The sequence below is a fragment of the Martes martes genome (assembly GCF_963455335.1).
Source record: "Martes martes genome assembly, chromosome: 11".
NCBI classification, from domain to species: Eukaryota; Metazoa; Chordata; class Mammalia; order Carnivora; family Mustelidae; genus Martes; species Martes martes.
In genome coordinates this window covers 93,449,386-93,467,632 of record NC_137899.1, presented here as the reverse complement: position 1 = coordinate 93,467,632, position 18,247 = coordinate 93,449,386, and the positions used below count along the sequence as shown (strand labels likewise).

The window sequence follows — 18,247 nt, the reverse complement described above, 5'->3', positions numbered from 1 at the left end:
GGCACCATTGACTAAGAAACATTGTATATACTTAGGTATACAATGTGGTATTTTGTTTTTATTTTTTAAAGTAATCTGTACCCCAAAGTGAGACTCAAACTCCAGATCTTGAGATCGAGAGCCTCATGCTGCATGGACTGAGCCAGCCAGGTGCCCCTCTGATATTTTGATATATGCATACATTGTGAAATAATTTCCTCAGTCAAGCTAATTACCCTATCTCCTCATCTGTTTACGACTTTTTTTTGGGGGGGGGGACGATGAAAACACTTAAGATCAACTTTCTTAGCAGATTTCAAGTATACAGTATTATCATCTATAGCCACCATGGTGTACCTTAGGTCTCTAGAATATATTCATTTTCTAACTGAAGATTTGCATCCTTTGACCAGTATCCCCGTATTACTCCCCCCTCCACACCCCCACCCCCCGTCCCCGGCAACCACCATTCTACTTTCTGTGAGTTTGGCTTTTTAGATTCCACGTACTAAAGAGATCATACACTATTTGTCTCTCTGGCTTATGTCACTTAGTATAATGTCTTCTAGCTTTATCCATGTTGTTGCAAATTGCAGGATTTCTTTTATGGCTGAATCATACATACCCCTTTAAAAAAAAAAAGATTTTATTTATTTATTTGTCAGAGAGAGAGAGCACAAGGAGGGGGAGAGGCAGGCAGAGGGACACACAGGCTCCCTCCTGAGCAGGGAGCCCGATGTAGGACTTGATCCCAAAACCTTGGCATCATGACCTGAGCTAAAGGCAGATGCTTAACTACGGAGCCACCCAGGCATCCCCTACAGATTCCTTTGCATATCTATGTATCTCTGTCTCTTGTCTGTATCCCACATTTTCCTTATCCATCCATCTGCTGATGGACATGTAGGATGTTTCCATTTCTTGGCTGTTGTGAACAATGCTGCATTGAACATAGGAGTGCAGATATCCCTTGAGATAATGAGGTCATTTCTTTTGAATATATACCTAGAAGTGGGATTGCTGATGATACAGTAGTTCTGTTTTAAATTTTTTGAGGAATCTCGTACTGTTTCCTATGGGGGTATACCAATTTATAATCCTGCCGATGCTACTCTGAATGTGTTTTTTATTTTCCCCAGACATTTATTGTTTTTTACTATATGCATGCACTTCTAAGCAATATTTAGTATTGTTTTGCCTGTTTTCAAGCCTATAAATGATATCGATACTAAGTGTGCAAATACTTGATTTATTTACTTTTCTGTGTAAGATATCATGATTCTGAGACTCACTCCTAATGTACAAAGCCTATCTAGCACCTGTAGCACCCACTTTCATACTAGACCATGCTCTAGGTTCCGGGGATCCTGGTTTCCCAGGCCCACTTCCAGGCCTGGGAGGACTTCTTTTCCAGGACCTCCTACGTGTGGCTGGCATGCTCGTTGCCTGTGAATGTTGGCTCGAGCAGTGTGGGACACAGTCTGAGGTGGGAAGAGAGAAGGGGTGAGCCAGAGTTGGAAGCCAGGGCCAACTTACTTCATCCCTATGCACCTTATCAGAGGACTGGGAGGAGTCTGAGAAGAATTCTCACGTGGCTTTCCAGGTCATTTTGCAAGTCTGTTTACAAGATAGGAAGATGAACAAAAAATTTCCCCCCCAAGATTTTATTTATTTATTTGACAGAGAGAGCGAGAGCACAAGCAGGGGAAGCAGTGGGCGGAGGGAGAAGCAGGCTCCCCTTCAAGGCTCAATCCCAGGGCCTCAGGATCACAACCTGAGCCAAAGGCAGACGCTTAACCCACTGAGCCACCCAGGCGCCCCGAAGACAATATATTTTATTGAACTGTTTCGTAGCTTGATTTTGTACTTTAAATGTTTAGGCGCTTGGTGCATGGACCTCAATTTTATCTTGCCCCGAGTCCCAGACGTTTTAGGAAAGGGACTGCTTTAGCTCTTTCAAATGTATAGCTTTCTTTTATAGGGATTGTGAGATTTATATACCAGTTTTTCTTATCAAAATAGAAAGTGTTTCGAATTTTTTGACATTAGAAACCGTGATGTATTCAATGTTAAGGTATGTCTCTCTTTGTGTACGTGTGCAAGAGCTCCCTAGGTACCTACCAGTAGATTCATCTTTAATTTTCTGAGATAATACCAGATTGTTTTCCAAGTGTGCATACCGGGTTTTACTCCCATCAGAAGAATACAAGCCTTCCCTTGCTTCATATCCTTTCCATTTGAACATCGGCCTTTTTGGGGGGTAGGGGGGTAGGGGGTAGGTGAGGAGGGGGGGAAGAGGTACAGTAGCTTTATTGCTTGGCCGGGCAAAGGAGACTGCAGCAAAGGTCTGCAAGCTTGCCTGGAGGGGACATCGTCAGCCCTTTAAAATTTGTGCCAGTACAAGCAATGCGGTATCGTACCTCACTGTGGTTTTAATTTATGTATTTCTGCGTCTGGCCGTTTTAAGACCCAATGCTCATATTTTTGGTTTGTCTTCCTTGGCATCTGATTCTTAGCAATTGCCTCTTATTTCCATTTTTGAATTTTTTTTTGTCGTCTTACTGCTCTATTTCTTTATCCTTGGGATAGTCTCTCTTTTTTTTTTTTTTTTTTTTTTACCATTTCCAAGTGCATAGTTCATACTTAATCTTGATGAGCACTGAGTAAATGGATAGAACTGCTGAATCACTAAACAGACACCTGAAATTAATATAGCCCTGTGTATTAACTATGCTTAAATTAAAATTAAAAAAAAAAAAAGAGGAATGACCTCCAGACTGGGGGGGAGGTGGCGGGGGGCGGGGGGAGAATACAGTTCAATGGCGATAAGTATGTTCATGATGTTGTGCAATCATTGCCATATTCTGGTTCCAGAACATTCTCCTCAGCCCACACAGAAACCCTACACCAATCAGCAGTCATCCTGTTCTCCCCTGTCCCTGCCCACCCCTTTCTAGTCTACCTGTCGTCTCCATGGATTTGCCTTATTCTGGATGTTTCTTGCAAATGGAATCATACAGTGTTTGTCCTACTGTGTCTAGCTCCTTTCACTTGTTTTGAAGGTTTGCCTTTTACTTTTGCATGTCACATGTCATCTGTGTGGTGTATTTGCGGTGCTGGAGTCTTTCTGGAAGCCCCTTCAGTTGCTGAGTGTGCTCCGTCCGCCGAGTCTAGCTGTCAGGTTGATGGTGGTATCAGGGCCCAGAGGAGGGTGTGCCCCATCAGAATCATTTGGGAACTTCTATTCTCTTTTTAGATTTGCTTCATGTTTATTTTCACTTGGCTGATTCTGACTTTCAATTCCTGCCGCTTTCTGCAGAAATTAAGCTGAGGGACGTAAGGACATTATGAGTGATAGTGTGAATCTTGATGAAATGTTGAGTAAGGGACAAAGAAGCATCTGCCAACAAAATACTTTCTACTTTTTACGTAATGGAGAGATGGCCGAAGTGAACAGAGAAGACAAATGCAGGGTTGTTTTCCTTCTGTAAAAGGGTTCTAATTTGCTTACAGTTCCTGACCATATTTACTTCCAAACAGGTGTCTTTGATCTTTACCTATAGGCTACTCTGGGGTTGGCAAGGCCCCAGAATGAGGGTGAAAAGGAGTAAAAGGATCCAGGAGGACTTAGGATTTCAGGCCCAGTGAGGAGTCAGTTTGAATAAGTCAGAGCAGAGGAGCTGGACGTGGGTTTTGAGGAGAGAGCAGAGCCCTGTTTTGCCGTCTTTTTCGCTCCTCCACCCTGAGAAAGTTTTTCATCCGTTTCAGACCCACTCAGAGCATCAGGTCACCTAGGGGAATAGTTTTCAAACATTTTGATTCTTCAGCCCTCTCAGTCGAGAACATTTTGAGCATGTACTCTTACTATGTATATATTTACTTAAAAATCATATAACTAATGTTAACTCTTAATTTGGATATTAAATATTGACTCACTTGTTTCCATCTTTTAAAAAAATTTAAAATCAACTTTCTATGATTTACATACAGTAAAATGTACCCATTTAAAGTATCCAGGCTGAAGAGTCTTTTTTTTTTTGAAGATTTTATTTAGTTATTTGTCTGAGAGATAGAGAGAGTACAGGCAGGCAGAGTGACAGGCAGAGGCAGAGGGAGAAGCTGGCTCCCAGCCCGATGTGGGACTTGATCTGAGGATGCTGAGATCATGACCCGAGCCGAAGGCAGCCACTTAACCAGCTGAGCCACCCCGGCATCTCCAGGCTGAAGAGTTTTGATAAATGGATATACCCCATAGGATATACACCAATGGATACAGGCAATTTCTATTAGAAAAAGAAAAAAGAAAATTTCTGTTCTGAAGGTCATCTTGTGCACCTTCTGAGTTAACCAATGATCCTCCCTACTTCTCTGCCTCTTATAGCCCAGGCAATAATTTTTTACTTTTTTTAAGTAAAAATGTATATAAAGAGTTGTAACTTTTTTTTTTTTTTTTTGGCTGTACCCTGAGGTATCAGTTTTGGGTAGCTCCTAGGGTGTGCTAGGTTACCAGCTTTGGAGCAGTACGTCTCAAACTTTGATATATATCTGAATCACTTGGGGAGAGTTTACTCAACGCTGATTTCCATGTCCCACATCAAAGATTCCGGTTTTACGGCGGTGGCGGGTGGGGCGGCAGAGGGTGGATTGGGCCTGAGGATCTGCATTTTTGCCCTCGCCTAGGATTCTTTTGCAGGGGTGTGCTTCCTGGCAGATTGCAAAAGTGTTTTGTTTTTTTTTAGGATTTTATTTATTTATTTGATAGACAGAGATCACAAAGCAGGCAGAGAGGCAGGCAGAGAGAGAGGAGGAAGCAGGCTCCCTGCTGAGCAGAGAGCCCCACGTGGGGCTCGATCCCAGGACTCTGGGATCATGACCCGAGCGGAAGGCAGAGGCTTTAACCCACTGAGCCACCCAGGCGCCCCGCAAAAGTGGGGTTTTATGTGGCTTCGGACTCTGAGGGCATAAAAGAGAAGTGGGATGGATTCTTTAGTGCAGAGTGAACAGAAGTTGAAAAAAAGGATTGCTTTCTCCAAGGTTAGGGTGACCTGTTACTTTTCTGTGATAGAACTGCAAGACACACAGGGAATGTGGGGCATTCTTGCCACTCCCTCAACAAATATTTATTGAGCACATGCTTTCTGTGGCAAACAGCCTGTTCTAGAGGCTTCTGCCCCTTTCTTTCCCACTAAAGGAATCTTCAAACCACTATTAAGCAGTTTATTAGTCTTTCTCTCTAGTCTATTTGAATCTTTCTCTTTACTTCCAAAGGGATTCATGTTGAGGAGTACGACAGGGGGAGAAGGGAAGGGACCTTTGTGAGGAGAGGATCTTGGGGGCTCCCTTTTTCTAATCGTCAAGATTCTGGCAAAACCATCACCACCCCTGAACTCTTTACTCTTCGCTTCCTACGCCTTTTCTCAGTCCTGATGTAGACTTAGGGGGATGGTTCCCAGACTCTGCTGCCCATTGGAATGACTTGAGGAGTCTTTAAAAAGAACCCTGAAGCCTGGCTCCTCTCCCTATAGGTTCCGATTTATTGGGTCTGGAGTATGGCTAGGGCACTGAGCTTTTTTAGAAGTCCCTAGGTGATTCTTTTTTTTTTTTTTAAGATTTTTTTTATTTATTTGACAGACAGAGATCACAAGCAGGCAGAGAGACAGGCAGAGAGAGAGGAGGAAGCAGGCTCCCTGCTGAGCAGAGAGTCCGATGTGGGGCTCTAACCCAGGACCCTGAGATCATGACCTGAGCCGAAGGCAGAGGCCTTAACCCACTGAGCCACCCAGGCGCCCCTCCCTAGGTGATTCTAATGGGCAACACTAACTTGGAGTTCTGGGGATGGGAGGCATTGTCTGCAGTGACAGAGAGATGATTTCTGGTTGCCCCACTCTTGGTGCAGTAGACTACATGCAGGTCCTTGGCACACCGCCCCCCCCCCCATTCTCTGCAGGCGTGGTCCTCTCCTGTTGCCCTCTGCTGCCCAGAGTCTTGCAGCCAATAAGGTGCATTCCTGTCCGTAGCAGGTGCACCTGGAGTTCACCCTGTGGCCGCAGTTGGCCGGCCTTCTCTTCTTTGCACCTTGTAGGTTCTGGATAGTACAGTCGTGGCTAGAGTCGGCTCCTTTCTTCAGCTCCACGCTTTCTCTTTCTCCACACGGTCCCTTATCCTGCTTCCGGTGCTCTCTATTGGCCCACTCCGATTCTCCCCATGATTCCCAGATTCACAGAGCCACCCCTATCTCTTGTAGCCTGGCGGTTTAAGCTTGAACATCAGCAGTACAAACACAGGGAACGGGAGTCTCATGGCTTTGAAATAATACTTCATTACGGTTGTTTTTGATCGGTGACATTTTCCTCTTTAGGCCAGCATTCGCTAGATTTTATCTTTTACACGTCCTGGTTCCTTTCCCCCCTGGTTTATAGCATGGTGAGCTGTTTCCTGTTTTCTGTACAAATCAACTCTATCTTTGTTTTTATCAGCCCCTGCCCACAAGGTGTTGGGGAGCAGAGGGAGTGAGTGGAGAAGGGGAGGGGTATTTTGAGACAAATTACTGTCAAATCCACCCCCCAAGATTGTTATCTTTTCCCAGTTGGTCTGGGTATGGAGCCCAGAGCTGGCTCTGTGTTGACCAGCGTGGGAAGCACAAGGGCTCCGAGGTGACCTTCTAGCTCAGGAACTGAGCTTAGACTCTGATCGGACGAGTCCAACTAGCAATTCTCAGCTCCAGCTGCATTGTAGAATCACGTGTCAGCCCATGTCCGATTAAATCAGTCTTCGAGGGTTAGGCTTAGGTGTTTCTAAACACTCCCCACTTGATTATTATGTGTAGCCAGGGATGAGAGCCACTCTGCCGCCCAGCCCTCATCCAAGGTGTGGGGGAGGATTTATTGCCTGGGTTAAAATAACATTTTGTTCTGTGGCTGGAAGAGAAAAGTAAAAAAGGTCATTTGTTTTTAGGTTTTGGCCAGAGATTCTTGAAACTGAGACGATTATGTTCTTCCAAGGCCATCTTTGCTCATTTTTTTTTTTTTTTAAAGTTATCATCTCCTATCCCAGCTCATGCTGTTTGAAGTTTATCTGCTCCAAGTGCAGGCAGAATTCTGCAAACACTTGTTTTCCCCTGGGCAGTTCATAGTGGTTTGTAGGAGAGCTCTTCTCTGTGCGAGGCTGGGGGCGGGTGTTGGGAGGGGATTGGGAAGGGGGGAACCCCTGCCACTGTGCGCTCACTTGCCTCCCCCCCCCCCCCCCCAGAAGGCAGCTCAAGTCTCCATCTTCCCAGGTGGAGTCATGGTCCCGGCAGGCAGCAGCATCACCTGGGCGCTTGTCAGAAATGCACATCCGCAGTCCCCACCCCAGACCCACCTATCAGAAACTCTGGGGGTGGAGCCCAGCAATCTGTGTCCTGGCAAACCTTCTAGAAGATTCTGATGCACGCCAAGAGTTTGAGACCCAGCCAGTAGGTCTGAGATGGGGCCTGAGAATTTGATTTTTGACAACCTCCCAGTGATGCTAGTCTGGAGACCTCACTTGGAGAACCACTGGCTTAGTGAACCTGAGGAAGCCATGGCCGACTTTCACGCTGTTTCCAGGCTGAAGCCTCCTGGTCAGTATTAAGGACGTGGACCTGGGGCAGAGTGACGAGCAGGATGTGGGAAGGAAGCTTCTGCCACCGTCAACCTAGGTCACGACCTTGGTCAAGCCCTAATAGTGGCCGGTTCTGCTGAACTTGTCTCCCCAACGCCTGTCCTAAGAAGTAGTTTCTGTCGGGCTGTGTGCCTGGTCCCACCCTTCGCAGATTCATGTGCGTTGGGAACAGTGCTTTAAATAATCCAGGAGGGCTTTTTTTTTTTTTTTCCTTCTCCTCCCCCACCTTTTTGGTTTGGAAAAGTTTTGATCTGGTTTTGTTTTTCCAGATTAGGTGTTTTTGTTTTGTTTTGTTTTGAGATGGGGGTTCATTCGTCAGATCTTCCTCTTATTTGAGTTACCTTGGAGTTCCTCATTTTATTTCATTTTTGATTTCTCGTTTTATCAGCCTCAGTTTCCCAAAGTAAAAAGTAAACTGCTTCCTCATAGGCGTACCATGTTACTTATTAAATATCAGATGGCGAGTTCCTGTCACTTAGTAAACATGGAATAAATGTCGGTTTCGTCCTCCCTGGCTGACTCCGGAAGAGATGAGCACGAACTGCCCCACCCTCATGGCAGACCAGTATGAAATTAGGCAAAGGGAAAATTAGGCAAAGAGAAAAGCCTCTGACAAGTGGGGAGCAGCCTAGGGAATGTGGGAAAATGGAGCAGGCCTCCCCGGGAGGAGGCTGCTGGTCAGAGACTCATGTATCTCAGAGACAGAAGGCGGAAGCTGTCTAGTGGTGGGGTGTTTATTTCACGGAGATCATTTTCAGCTCCACAGCAAGGGGATCATTTTTTTAAAAAATTAAATTCAATTAATTAACATACAGTGTATTATTAGTTTCAGAGGTAGAGTTTTTCGATTCATCAGTAGCAAGGGGGGATCATAATGGCTCTGGCCAGTGGAGTGAGGGACCTTCTAGCTAAGGAGTCTCCCATTCATCTGGTGATAGAGCGGTTTTCTGCCTGGGCTGGAGGCTGAGGACCCCCTCCCCCTCAATGTCGATTCTCTCCAGATGCCCCCCTCCCATGTGGGGGTGGGAGGAGTGATAAGGTGGAGTCGTAGCCCAGCTGCAGAGGGTCCTGGTGGGGACAGCTGGGAGCAGTTTTATCGGAAACCACAGAACCCCAAAGCAAGCTGAGAGAGCTGAAGTCAGCTTTATCAAGGGGTGCCAGAGACGCAGAAGGCCCGCCCGAGGAAATGGCTAGAATAGAGGCTGTCACCGGAGCCTGCTCAGCTGCCCTTGACTTCTCTATGAAGCAAAGTGCTTGGGAGGGCCGGTTGGGTTCTGAGGGCTCAGATGGTAGCAGACACAGTCATTGATTCTGTGATTTTTTTTTTTTTCTGAAGGCAGTTCCAGAGTGTTTCAGAAATGCCTTACACCCAGACTGCAGCATTTGAATAGTGCCCCCCCCCACTTTTTAGTAATCTCTATACTCAACATGGGCTCAAAGTGAAGACCCTGAGATCAAGATTCACGTGCTCTACTGATTGAGTGCCCCAGCCAGGCACCCCAGAATAAGTGCTTTTAAAGATTAATTTTTTAGAGAATAACTTTTATCTAGATGGTCACATTAAAAAAATTATCAGCTTCATGGGGCGCCTGGGTGGCTCAGTGGGTTAAAGCCTCTGCCTTCAGCTCAGGTCATGATCCCAGGGTCCTGGGATCGAGCCCCGTATCATATCGGGCTCTCTGCTCAGCGGGGAGCCTGCTTCCCCCTCTCTCTGTCTCTGCCTGCCTCTCTGCCTACTTGTGATCTCTGTCTGTCAAAAAAAAAAAAAAAAATTATCAGCTTCAGTAAGATGGTTTTGCAAAGTCGTTTGCATTTCTGCTTATGGGTGACAAACAACTAAAAAATAGTGGCAATAGATAAATGTTTAATATTTGGGAAATGAAAGAAAACTATTAAAAGAAAGCTTTTAATTCTCCACAAGAAAAGTAAAACTTGAATAAATGGAGAGAGTGTTTCTGTTTCGGAATCAGAAGATTAATGTAGTTAAGATGACATAATATCTGATCTAATTTATGGAGTTAACACAAATGAGATTCTCAATATGATATTTGTATGGAAATTGACAAAACCTTAATAAAATTTCTATAGAGAAAATAACAGGCGAGCACACTAAAGAGTTTTTGGAAAAGGAGTAAGCCAATGATGTGATGAATTATTCCGTTAATATTTAAAATATGGCACAAAGGAGATTTAAGTTGTATTAGATTTAAAGCAAAACTATATATTGATAAAATCCCAATAGAGATTCCAACAGTTCTAAGTAAGTTACAAGATTAACACAAAATAGTCCAGAATTGCAGAATAATAGGATTAACACAAAATAGTCCAGAATTACAGAATAATAAGAGAGGAATCCTATTTAATAGGATTATTATTGAGAGACACCTCAATGGCTCAGTCTGTTAAGTGTCTGATTCTTGATTTTGTTTCAGGCCATGATCTTAGGGTTGTGAGATCGAGCCCCGAATGGGGCTCTGTGCTGGGCATGGCGCCTGCTTAAGATTTTCTCTCTCTTTCTCCCTCTGTCACTTCCTTCCTCCCTCCTTCTCTTAAAAAAAAGAATAGGCTTATTATTGAGAAAAGTTGATGTAAAGCATTTCTCTCCCTTTCTGACATAATTTGTCATAATAAGCTCCAGATGTTTTACAGAATTATAGTTTAAGATATCTCTTTTATAAGTGAAACAAAATGGTTTACTATAGTTATTCTACTATAGTGGAGGAATTAAGACCTCAAGTATTAAAATTATGAAAGGGAGGGGTGCTTGGGTGGCTCAGTTGTTAAGCATCTGCCTTCAGCTTGGGTCATGATCCCAGGGTCCTGTGGTTGAGTCCTGTATTGGGCTCCCTGCTCAGTGGGAAGCCTGCTTCTCCCTCTCCCACTCCCTCTGCTTGTGTTCCTTCTCTGTCTCTCTCTCTGTCAAATAAATAAATAAAAATTCTTTTAAAAATTATTAAAATTATGAAAGGCAAATTGGAAGGGTCTGATCATATAAAAATTTAGCAACAGCAACCTTAATTAAAGTTCTTGGTAAAAAGGGAAAAAATGCAAAACTATTTGAAATAAACAAGCTGGTAATAATTTTTAAAAGTATAAAGAGCGGCTATAAATCTGTAGGTCAGTAACCGTTCTCTACTATAAACAGTTAAAAAATATGAACATATAGTAAGGCAAGTAAGGAAAGGAACTATAAACATCAAGCCAACATTTGGTAATATTTCAGTCTTTTTAATAAATACATTGCAAATTAAAAGCACAAGTCTGTTTTATACCTACTGAAGTAGCAAAAGTGATAAAACTCCTTGTTAATGTGCTTGCAGGAAATAGACACACTCATAGATTGCTGGTATGTTTCCTGGAGAGCAGTAGATCAAAGTGAGACAAGCTGCCAAGAAAATTATTGTGTCCTTTGAGGCAATAGTCCCAAAGGAATAAATCCCAGGAGAATATTGTAGAAGATGGGAGGTTATTTGTACAAAGGTAATTGTAGCCATGTTATTTATATAGTGAAAACCAGCCATTACTTAACCACCTGATAATTTGATGACGGTTGTACAAACTAGAAAATATTAATAGCCATCGTATTAATAACTATTAAAACCATAAATCTGAGGACTTTGGCTATAATGGTGGGTAGCGTATGTAAGTCAAAAAGTGGAATGAGTTTGTTATGTGGACACAGATAACTTCCCAATTACTTTTGTCTAATGAAAACAACATTACCGTCAGGGGTTCTCAATGATCTAAGGACCTTAATGTCATTAAGTCATTTGGGGATGTTGTTGAAAGGCAGATTTTGATTCAGTATAACTAGGGTGGGGCCTGAAACTGAATTTCTGACAAGCTCTGTGGCAATGGTGATGCTGCTGGTTCTCCCACTACACTTTGAACACTGAAGACCTAGGTCTCTGCCATCGGGATGGTAGTCACTAGTTTCAGGTGGCTCTTCAAATTTAAATTAATTAAAATAAGGTAAAATGGAAAATTTAGTTCTGAAGTCTTGCTAGCTGTGTTTCAAGTACTTGGGGAGTCTGCTCCCTCTGACCCTTCCCCCCTCATGCTCGCTCTCGCGCGCTCTCTGTCTCTCTGTTAAATAAATAAATAAACAAACAAACACATAAATAAATAAAATCTTTAAAAGATCTGTCTTGAGCTCAGGTCAGATCAAGCCCCGCGTTGGGCTTCTTCAATGGGGAGTCTGCTTCTCCCTCTCCCTCTGTCCACCCTCCCCATTCATGCTCTCTCTCTCTCAAATAAATAAAATCTTAAAAAATTGATAAATGGAATCTCTTTTCTCATTGACTTTTATTGTCAGTCCATACACGCATTTTTTTCTTAAAGATTCTATTTTTAAGTAATCTCTGCAGCCAACGTGGGACTCAGACTCACAGCCCTGAGATCAAGAGTCATAGGCCCTATGGACTGAACTAGCCCAGGTGCCCCAAGTCCATAGATATTCTCCTAATTCTTCTTTGTCCCTCAGTGGGCAATCGTTTCCAATAAATTGATTTTAGTTTCTTTGTCAATTTTCCCCCCTAGTAATGTATACTAGAGGAGATACTGTTTAAAGAAGCATTGCAACAATTTAAAATAGAGATGAATATAATTTGTGGAAAACACACAGTGCTGGGGAACCTGGGTGGCTCATTCAGTTGAGCGTCGGACTCTTGGTTTCTGCTCAGGTTGTGATCTTGGGGTTGTGGGATCGAGCCCCCATGTCCTCCTCCCCCAGAATGTGCACATACTCTCTCTCTCTCAAATAAATAAATGAATGAATGAATAAATAAATAAACTCTTTTAGAAATACATCCCCTGTACCCCCACTTCAGGGTCATCAATTTATAATTTTAAAATGTATTCTCTAAGCAGGATTAGTTACCAAAGGATGTGGGCACTGATAACTGAAATTTCCCTGGATGACTTGTTTTTCTTTACTTCTGTGTCGTGGAAACACTGACGACTGTTGTCTTCTTCCAGGAATTTGTGCAAATATTCTCACAACGTTCTCTCGGAAGAGAACTTCAAGGTCTTGAAAAACCATGAGCTCTCTGGACTGAACAAAGAGGAATTAGCTGTGCTCCTCCTCCAAAGTGACCCATTTTTTATGCCTGAGGTAAGTTACGATTCCATAGTTTAAGCAGCAAGGAGGGTATGATCGGCCGTGTTGTGTCATGGATGTGTTGGAAGAGGAGAACAAAGGACTCCCAAGTTACCACCAGGCTCTGCAGAGAGCAGTCAACAGGTGACTGTTGCTCAGTGACCTAAAGATGCCAGCAATTTCCTTCCTATTTGAAGTGACCTGAAGATACAGTAGTAGGACTAGGGGATGCTGTCCGTCTAGGTGGCTTCCTGGAAGGAGATGGTCTTTGAATTGAGGTTTTAGAAGACGATAGGGTGTATTGGTTGAGGATTATAGGCAAAGCTGTTGCACCAATGAAACCCCAAAATGGAGTGATTCAAATAAAATGTCATTTTATTTCTCTGTCACTTGACAATCTAGATCCAAGTTCATCAAACTATGGCCTAGGGGCCAAATTTGGCCTGCCACCTGGTTTCCGAATGAGGTTTTATCGGAACCCAGCCACACTCATTCATCCGCATATTTTCCATACCTGTTTTCTTAACACAAGAGTAAGCTGAGTAGTTTCACGGTCCTGACGCTGTGTGATCTGGCACAAAGCAGAGACTCCCTCTGGGTCTCACGTCATTTGCGGTTGTGCATTCGTTCGACTGACATTTAGGAACTTGCAAGTGGTGGGCACTGAATTAAATGTTGGAGGCAGCAGTGGACAAGACCTTTCCAAGAGTTCACACTTCCTCGCTTTGCCTTGCCTTGTGAGAACATAAAAGCATCCGGCAAACCTGACTTCCTGGTTTATAAGCTTGTAAAATGTAAATGTGCTTATTAAAGGTAGAAATGCTGTCATTGGTCCTGCCCTAATCAAGTCCAGGAGCATTCTTACCTACTCATTAGAACCGTCCTAGGATTGTTAACCAAAGTGTCATTTGTGAAGTTGCTAATTGTTCTTTTTCTGCCAGAGCCTTGAGGACGCTGGTTCTCAAACTTTAGTGAGCCTCAGAAGCACCCGATTTGTTACACCAGAGTCCTGAACCCCACCTCTGGCGGTTCTGACTGTAGACGTGGGGACGGGTCTGGGGATTTGCATTTCCCATAAGTTTCCAGGAGGCGCTGATGCTGCCGGTCCAGGGACCCCACTTTGAACCCTGCTGGTCTAGAGTCTAAAATCTGAATACTAGGCTTGAGAGCAGTGATAGCTACTTGAATCAGGTTTCGAAGTTGTCTGTGTACCTAAATTGTTGTTGCTAGAGTCTGAATGTCCTTGCCTCCCAGATAGATTGCAGCGAACCAGGCAGATCCGGCCTGCTCCATGTGTCGAAACAGTCTGTAGATGTTTTGATCTTTGGGATTCTTTTATGTAACGATGCAAACATGGGCAGTGCATTTTATATCTTGGACATTTACGTATTTTATTATGTAATCCACTCAATAACTTGGGTTAGGGGGACAGAGCCAATATTTTGCTCCTTCACAGCAAAGGAGACAGAGGTGGGGGGAGTAGGTAATTCAGGTGACGTCACAGAGCTGGGTCTAGGGCTGGGGCTGCGGACTTTGAAATCCGCTTCTTCTCGTCCTGTGTCATACGGTCCGGCCTCTACAACAGTACCTCAGTGAGAAATATGTATGCCCTCTTTTCAGTAAGAACTACGTGTCTGCAGGGCTATTTACATAGAAATAGAAAAATTACCTTCTTTAGTTGACCTTTTGAGAACCCTTGTCACGTTCTGCCTCGCAGAGACAACAGCCGCAAGGAAGACCCGCATGTCCTTTTTTTTTTTTTTCCCTAAAGATTTTTATTTTTTATTTTTATTTATTTATTTTTTTAAAGATTTTATTTATTTGTCAGAGAGAGAGAGAGTACACACAAGCAGGCAGAGAGGCAGGCAGAGAGAGAGGGGGAAGCAGGCTCCCTGCCGAGCAAGGAGCCCGATGCGGGACTCGATCCCAGGACCCCAGGATCATGACCTGAGCCGAAGGCAGCGGCTTAACCAACTGAGCCACCCAGGCGTCCCAAGATTTTTATTTTTAAGTAATCTCCACACCCAATGTGGGGCTTGAACTCGCAACCCTGAGATCAAGAGTCACATGCTCCACCATCTGAGCCAGCTGGGTCTCCCCCTCCCCCAAATGCAGAATGACTTGATAACCTTCCTCTTTGGGGTTCCTTTGTAATGTAGGGCTCCTTTTGGGTCTTGTTTGGTCCTCTCTGCAGCTGGCCATGGCCATCTTACTTTGATTCTTCCAAAGGGTGATTAAATTCATGGCTCGTTTAGCTAGCTGGCAGTCCTCTTCTACCCCAAATGAATTATCGGTTGAATACAACTCATCTTATGAGTGTGAACGACCCCGTGTATTTTTTTCCTTCAGTGTATCTCTGCTTACCGCCAACATTTTTGTTGACGTAGGCTTTCCTTAATGACTGTGGCAGATGTGGGAAGGGGTTAATGTCCCTGGCTATTGTCTGTTTCTTTCTCTGCAGATATGCAAAAATTACAAGGGAGAGGGTGGAAAAGTGATTTGCGAGAAGTATCCACAGTGTGAAAGGCTCCACATCTGCGAGCACTTCATCCGAGGGAACTGTGGCTACCCCAACTGCCTCAGGTCCCATAACCTGATGGACAGAAGGGTGCTGGCCATCATGAGGGAGCACGGGCTCAGCTCCAGCGTGGTCCAGAACATCCAGGACATCTGCAACAGCAAACACAGACCAAAGAAACACGCCGGGCACAGAGGTAACTGCTTTCCACGTTTCCGTTAACAGAGGAAACAGAAACAAACTGAAATCACAGGGGAAGTGTGACTTTGCCTATAATCATTCTACCTCCCCATGTGAGACTGTTGTTGCTTTAAGACGTTGTCTGTATGTATGCATACTTTTACTGCATTATAATCATAGCATATATGCAATTCTGCAACTTGATTTGCATGCTAAGCATTTTCCACCCCCCAATTTGTTAAAATGTTTATCATTTTTCTTTTTTTTTAAAGAGATTTTATTTATTTGTTTATCAGAGAGAGAGAAAGCACAAGTAGGTGGAGTGGCAGGCAGAGGGAGAAGGAGAAGCAGGCTCCCTGCTGAGCAGGGAACCCAATGCGGGACTCGATCCCAGGATCCTGGGATCATGACCCGAGTCAAAGGCAGCCACTTAAGGGACTGAGCTACCCAGGGGTCCCTATTGTTTTCTAAAAGCTTTTTTCCCCCCGGCTATTATCATTTTGTCCCAGTAGCATTTTGTCACCATTGTTTTGTCACTTTCTCTTGATCTTTGTGCACATGTCAACAGTGACACGCACACACATAACATTTTTGTGGGTAGAGCGTTTGAGTATGCTGCTTTCAGGAGCCATCACACCTGTACACCTGTGTATATAAGCATACACTTCCTTAAAACAGAGCCACTCTCTTCCACAACCACAGTACAATTAATACAGGAAATCTGGCATTAATGCAAAGCAAACACAATTTAATTCACAGTCCTTAATACTATTTCTTTAAAAATGTATTTATTTTTACCTTTTGAGTTGTGGTAAGAGATAACATAAAATTGACCCCTTTAACCATTTTTAAGTGTACATTATGGTATTATGTTCACACTGTTGTCGGCCATCGCCACATCGATCCCTGGAACTTTTCCATCTTCTGGAAACTTCTGAAACTTCTGAAACTCTGTACACAGTAAACAATAACCCCATTCCTTCCCGTGCCTGCACCTGGCAACTTGCCATTCCGTTTTCCATCTCTATGAATTTGACCTCTCCAGCATCTTCATAGAAGGGGAGTTATATAGGATATATACTTTGTGATGGGCTTATTTCATTTCCATAATGTCTTTGAGGTTCATCCAACCCATGTTATAGCATGTCCTTCCTTTTCAAAAAAAGGAATATATATATAAAAATTATATATAATTTAAGAATTGCAGTAAAAATATACCTAGCAAAAGTTAGCATATGAACCATTTTTAAAAAAAAAATATTTAATTTATTTATTTGATAGAGAGACACAGCAAGAGAGGGAACACAAGCAGAGGGAGTGGGAGAGGGAGAAGCAGGCTTCCCACTGAGCAGGGCACATGATGCGGGGCTCGATCCCAGGACCCTGAGCCAAAGGCAGACGCTTAATGACTGAGCCACCCAGGTGCCCCCCATCTGAACCATTTTTTTTTTAAGATAAAAATGTTTATTGGACAGATCATATAAAAGTAAAAAATTATAAATTGTATCTTTTTGCTGTAAGTGATATCATACAAGAGTGAATACAACATACGTTTCAAGGAACAGGAAGTGTATGAACCATTTTTAAGTGTTCCGCAGCATTAAGTACACTCACATTGTTTTGCAGCCAATCTCTAAAACTCCCTTCATCTTGCAGAACTGAAACTCCATACCTGTGAAACTACACCTCCTTCCTCCTCTGCCCAGCCCCCTGGCAACCACCGTTCTGCTTTCTGTTTCCATGAATATGACTACTCTAGGGACCAAATATAAATAGAATTGTATGTGATTTGTTTTTTTTGAGACACTGGCTTATTTTGCTTTGTGTAACACTCCACACTGTATGTATATGCCCCATTTTGTTTGTCCCTTCGTCCCTGGTTGGATACTTGAGTTCCTTCTACCTTTAGCTGTTGTGAGTAATACTGCTGTGAACATGGGTATACAAATATCTGCTTGAGGCCTTGCTTTCAATTCTCTGGGGTATGTGCCCGGAAGTGGAGTTGTTAGGTCATGCGGTCATGCTCGGTTTAATTTTTTGAGGCACTGTCATCCCATTTTCACAGCAGCTCCGCCATTTTGTATTCTCACCATCACCGCACAAGGGTTCCACTTTCTCTGCCTCTTCATCAGTACGTGTTATTTTCAGTTTTTAGGATAACAGTCATCTTAATGGGTGTGAAGTGATCAGTTCCATTTCGTGATCACTTTCACATTGTTCAATGATATTAACCCTTGCAGTTTTTTGAGCCTTTGTGAAATGGATGTGAAAGAGGTGAATTTTATAAAGCAAATAGAATACATAATTCTAAGATTCTAGAATACGTAATGAACAGTTACACCTCCTTATATTTGAGACAGGCTTTATTATGAACCAGGGATTTTTCACCCAAAATATCTCATCATTGTTCCTGACAGCAAAGCTGTGAAGAAAGGAAGGTGTATTATTAACCTCATTTAGTTGATAAGGAGACCAAGGCTCAGAAATTATTTATTTATTTATAAGATTTATTTCTTTTAGAGCGAGACAGCATGAGTGGGAGGGGCAGAGAGAGAGAGAATCTCAAGCAGGTTCCACGCTGAGCGTGGAGCCCGATGTAGGGCTTGATCCCAGAACCCTGAGGTCGTGACCTGAGCTGAAATCAAGAGTTGGATGTGTACTGACTGTACCAGGCACCCTGAGTCTCAGAAATTTTAAATGACTTTTAACACAACAGTCTTAAATCGTTTTTCACTGTGAATAAATAAGGATGTTTCCAAGGTCTCACAGCAGAGCTTCTGTGTTCTGGTCCCCTCTCTGGTGTTTTTTCTCCCACATCACAATGCTCTCTG

At 43.4% G+C, this 18,247-nt stretch overlaps 1 protein-coding gene across 1 annotated transcript in view; it reads left to right on the top strand.

Moving 5' to 3' along the window:
• Nucleotides 1–18,247, top strand: part of ZC3HAV1 (zinc finger CCCH-type containing, antiviral 1) — a 55,391-nt gene that overhangs the window by 5,956 nt on the left and 31,188 nt on the right. The window contains exons 2-3 of the mRNA XM_080818014.1: nt 12,598–12,733; nt 15,180–15,432. Of these exons, the coding sequence (XP_080674140.1) occupies nt 12,598–12,733; nt 15,180–15,432 (389 nt within the window). The remainder of the gene's footprint in view (nt 1–12,597; nt 12,734–15,179; nt 15,433–18,247) is intronic.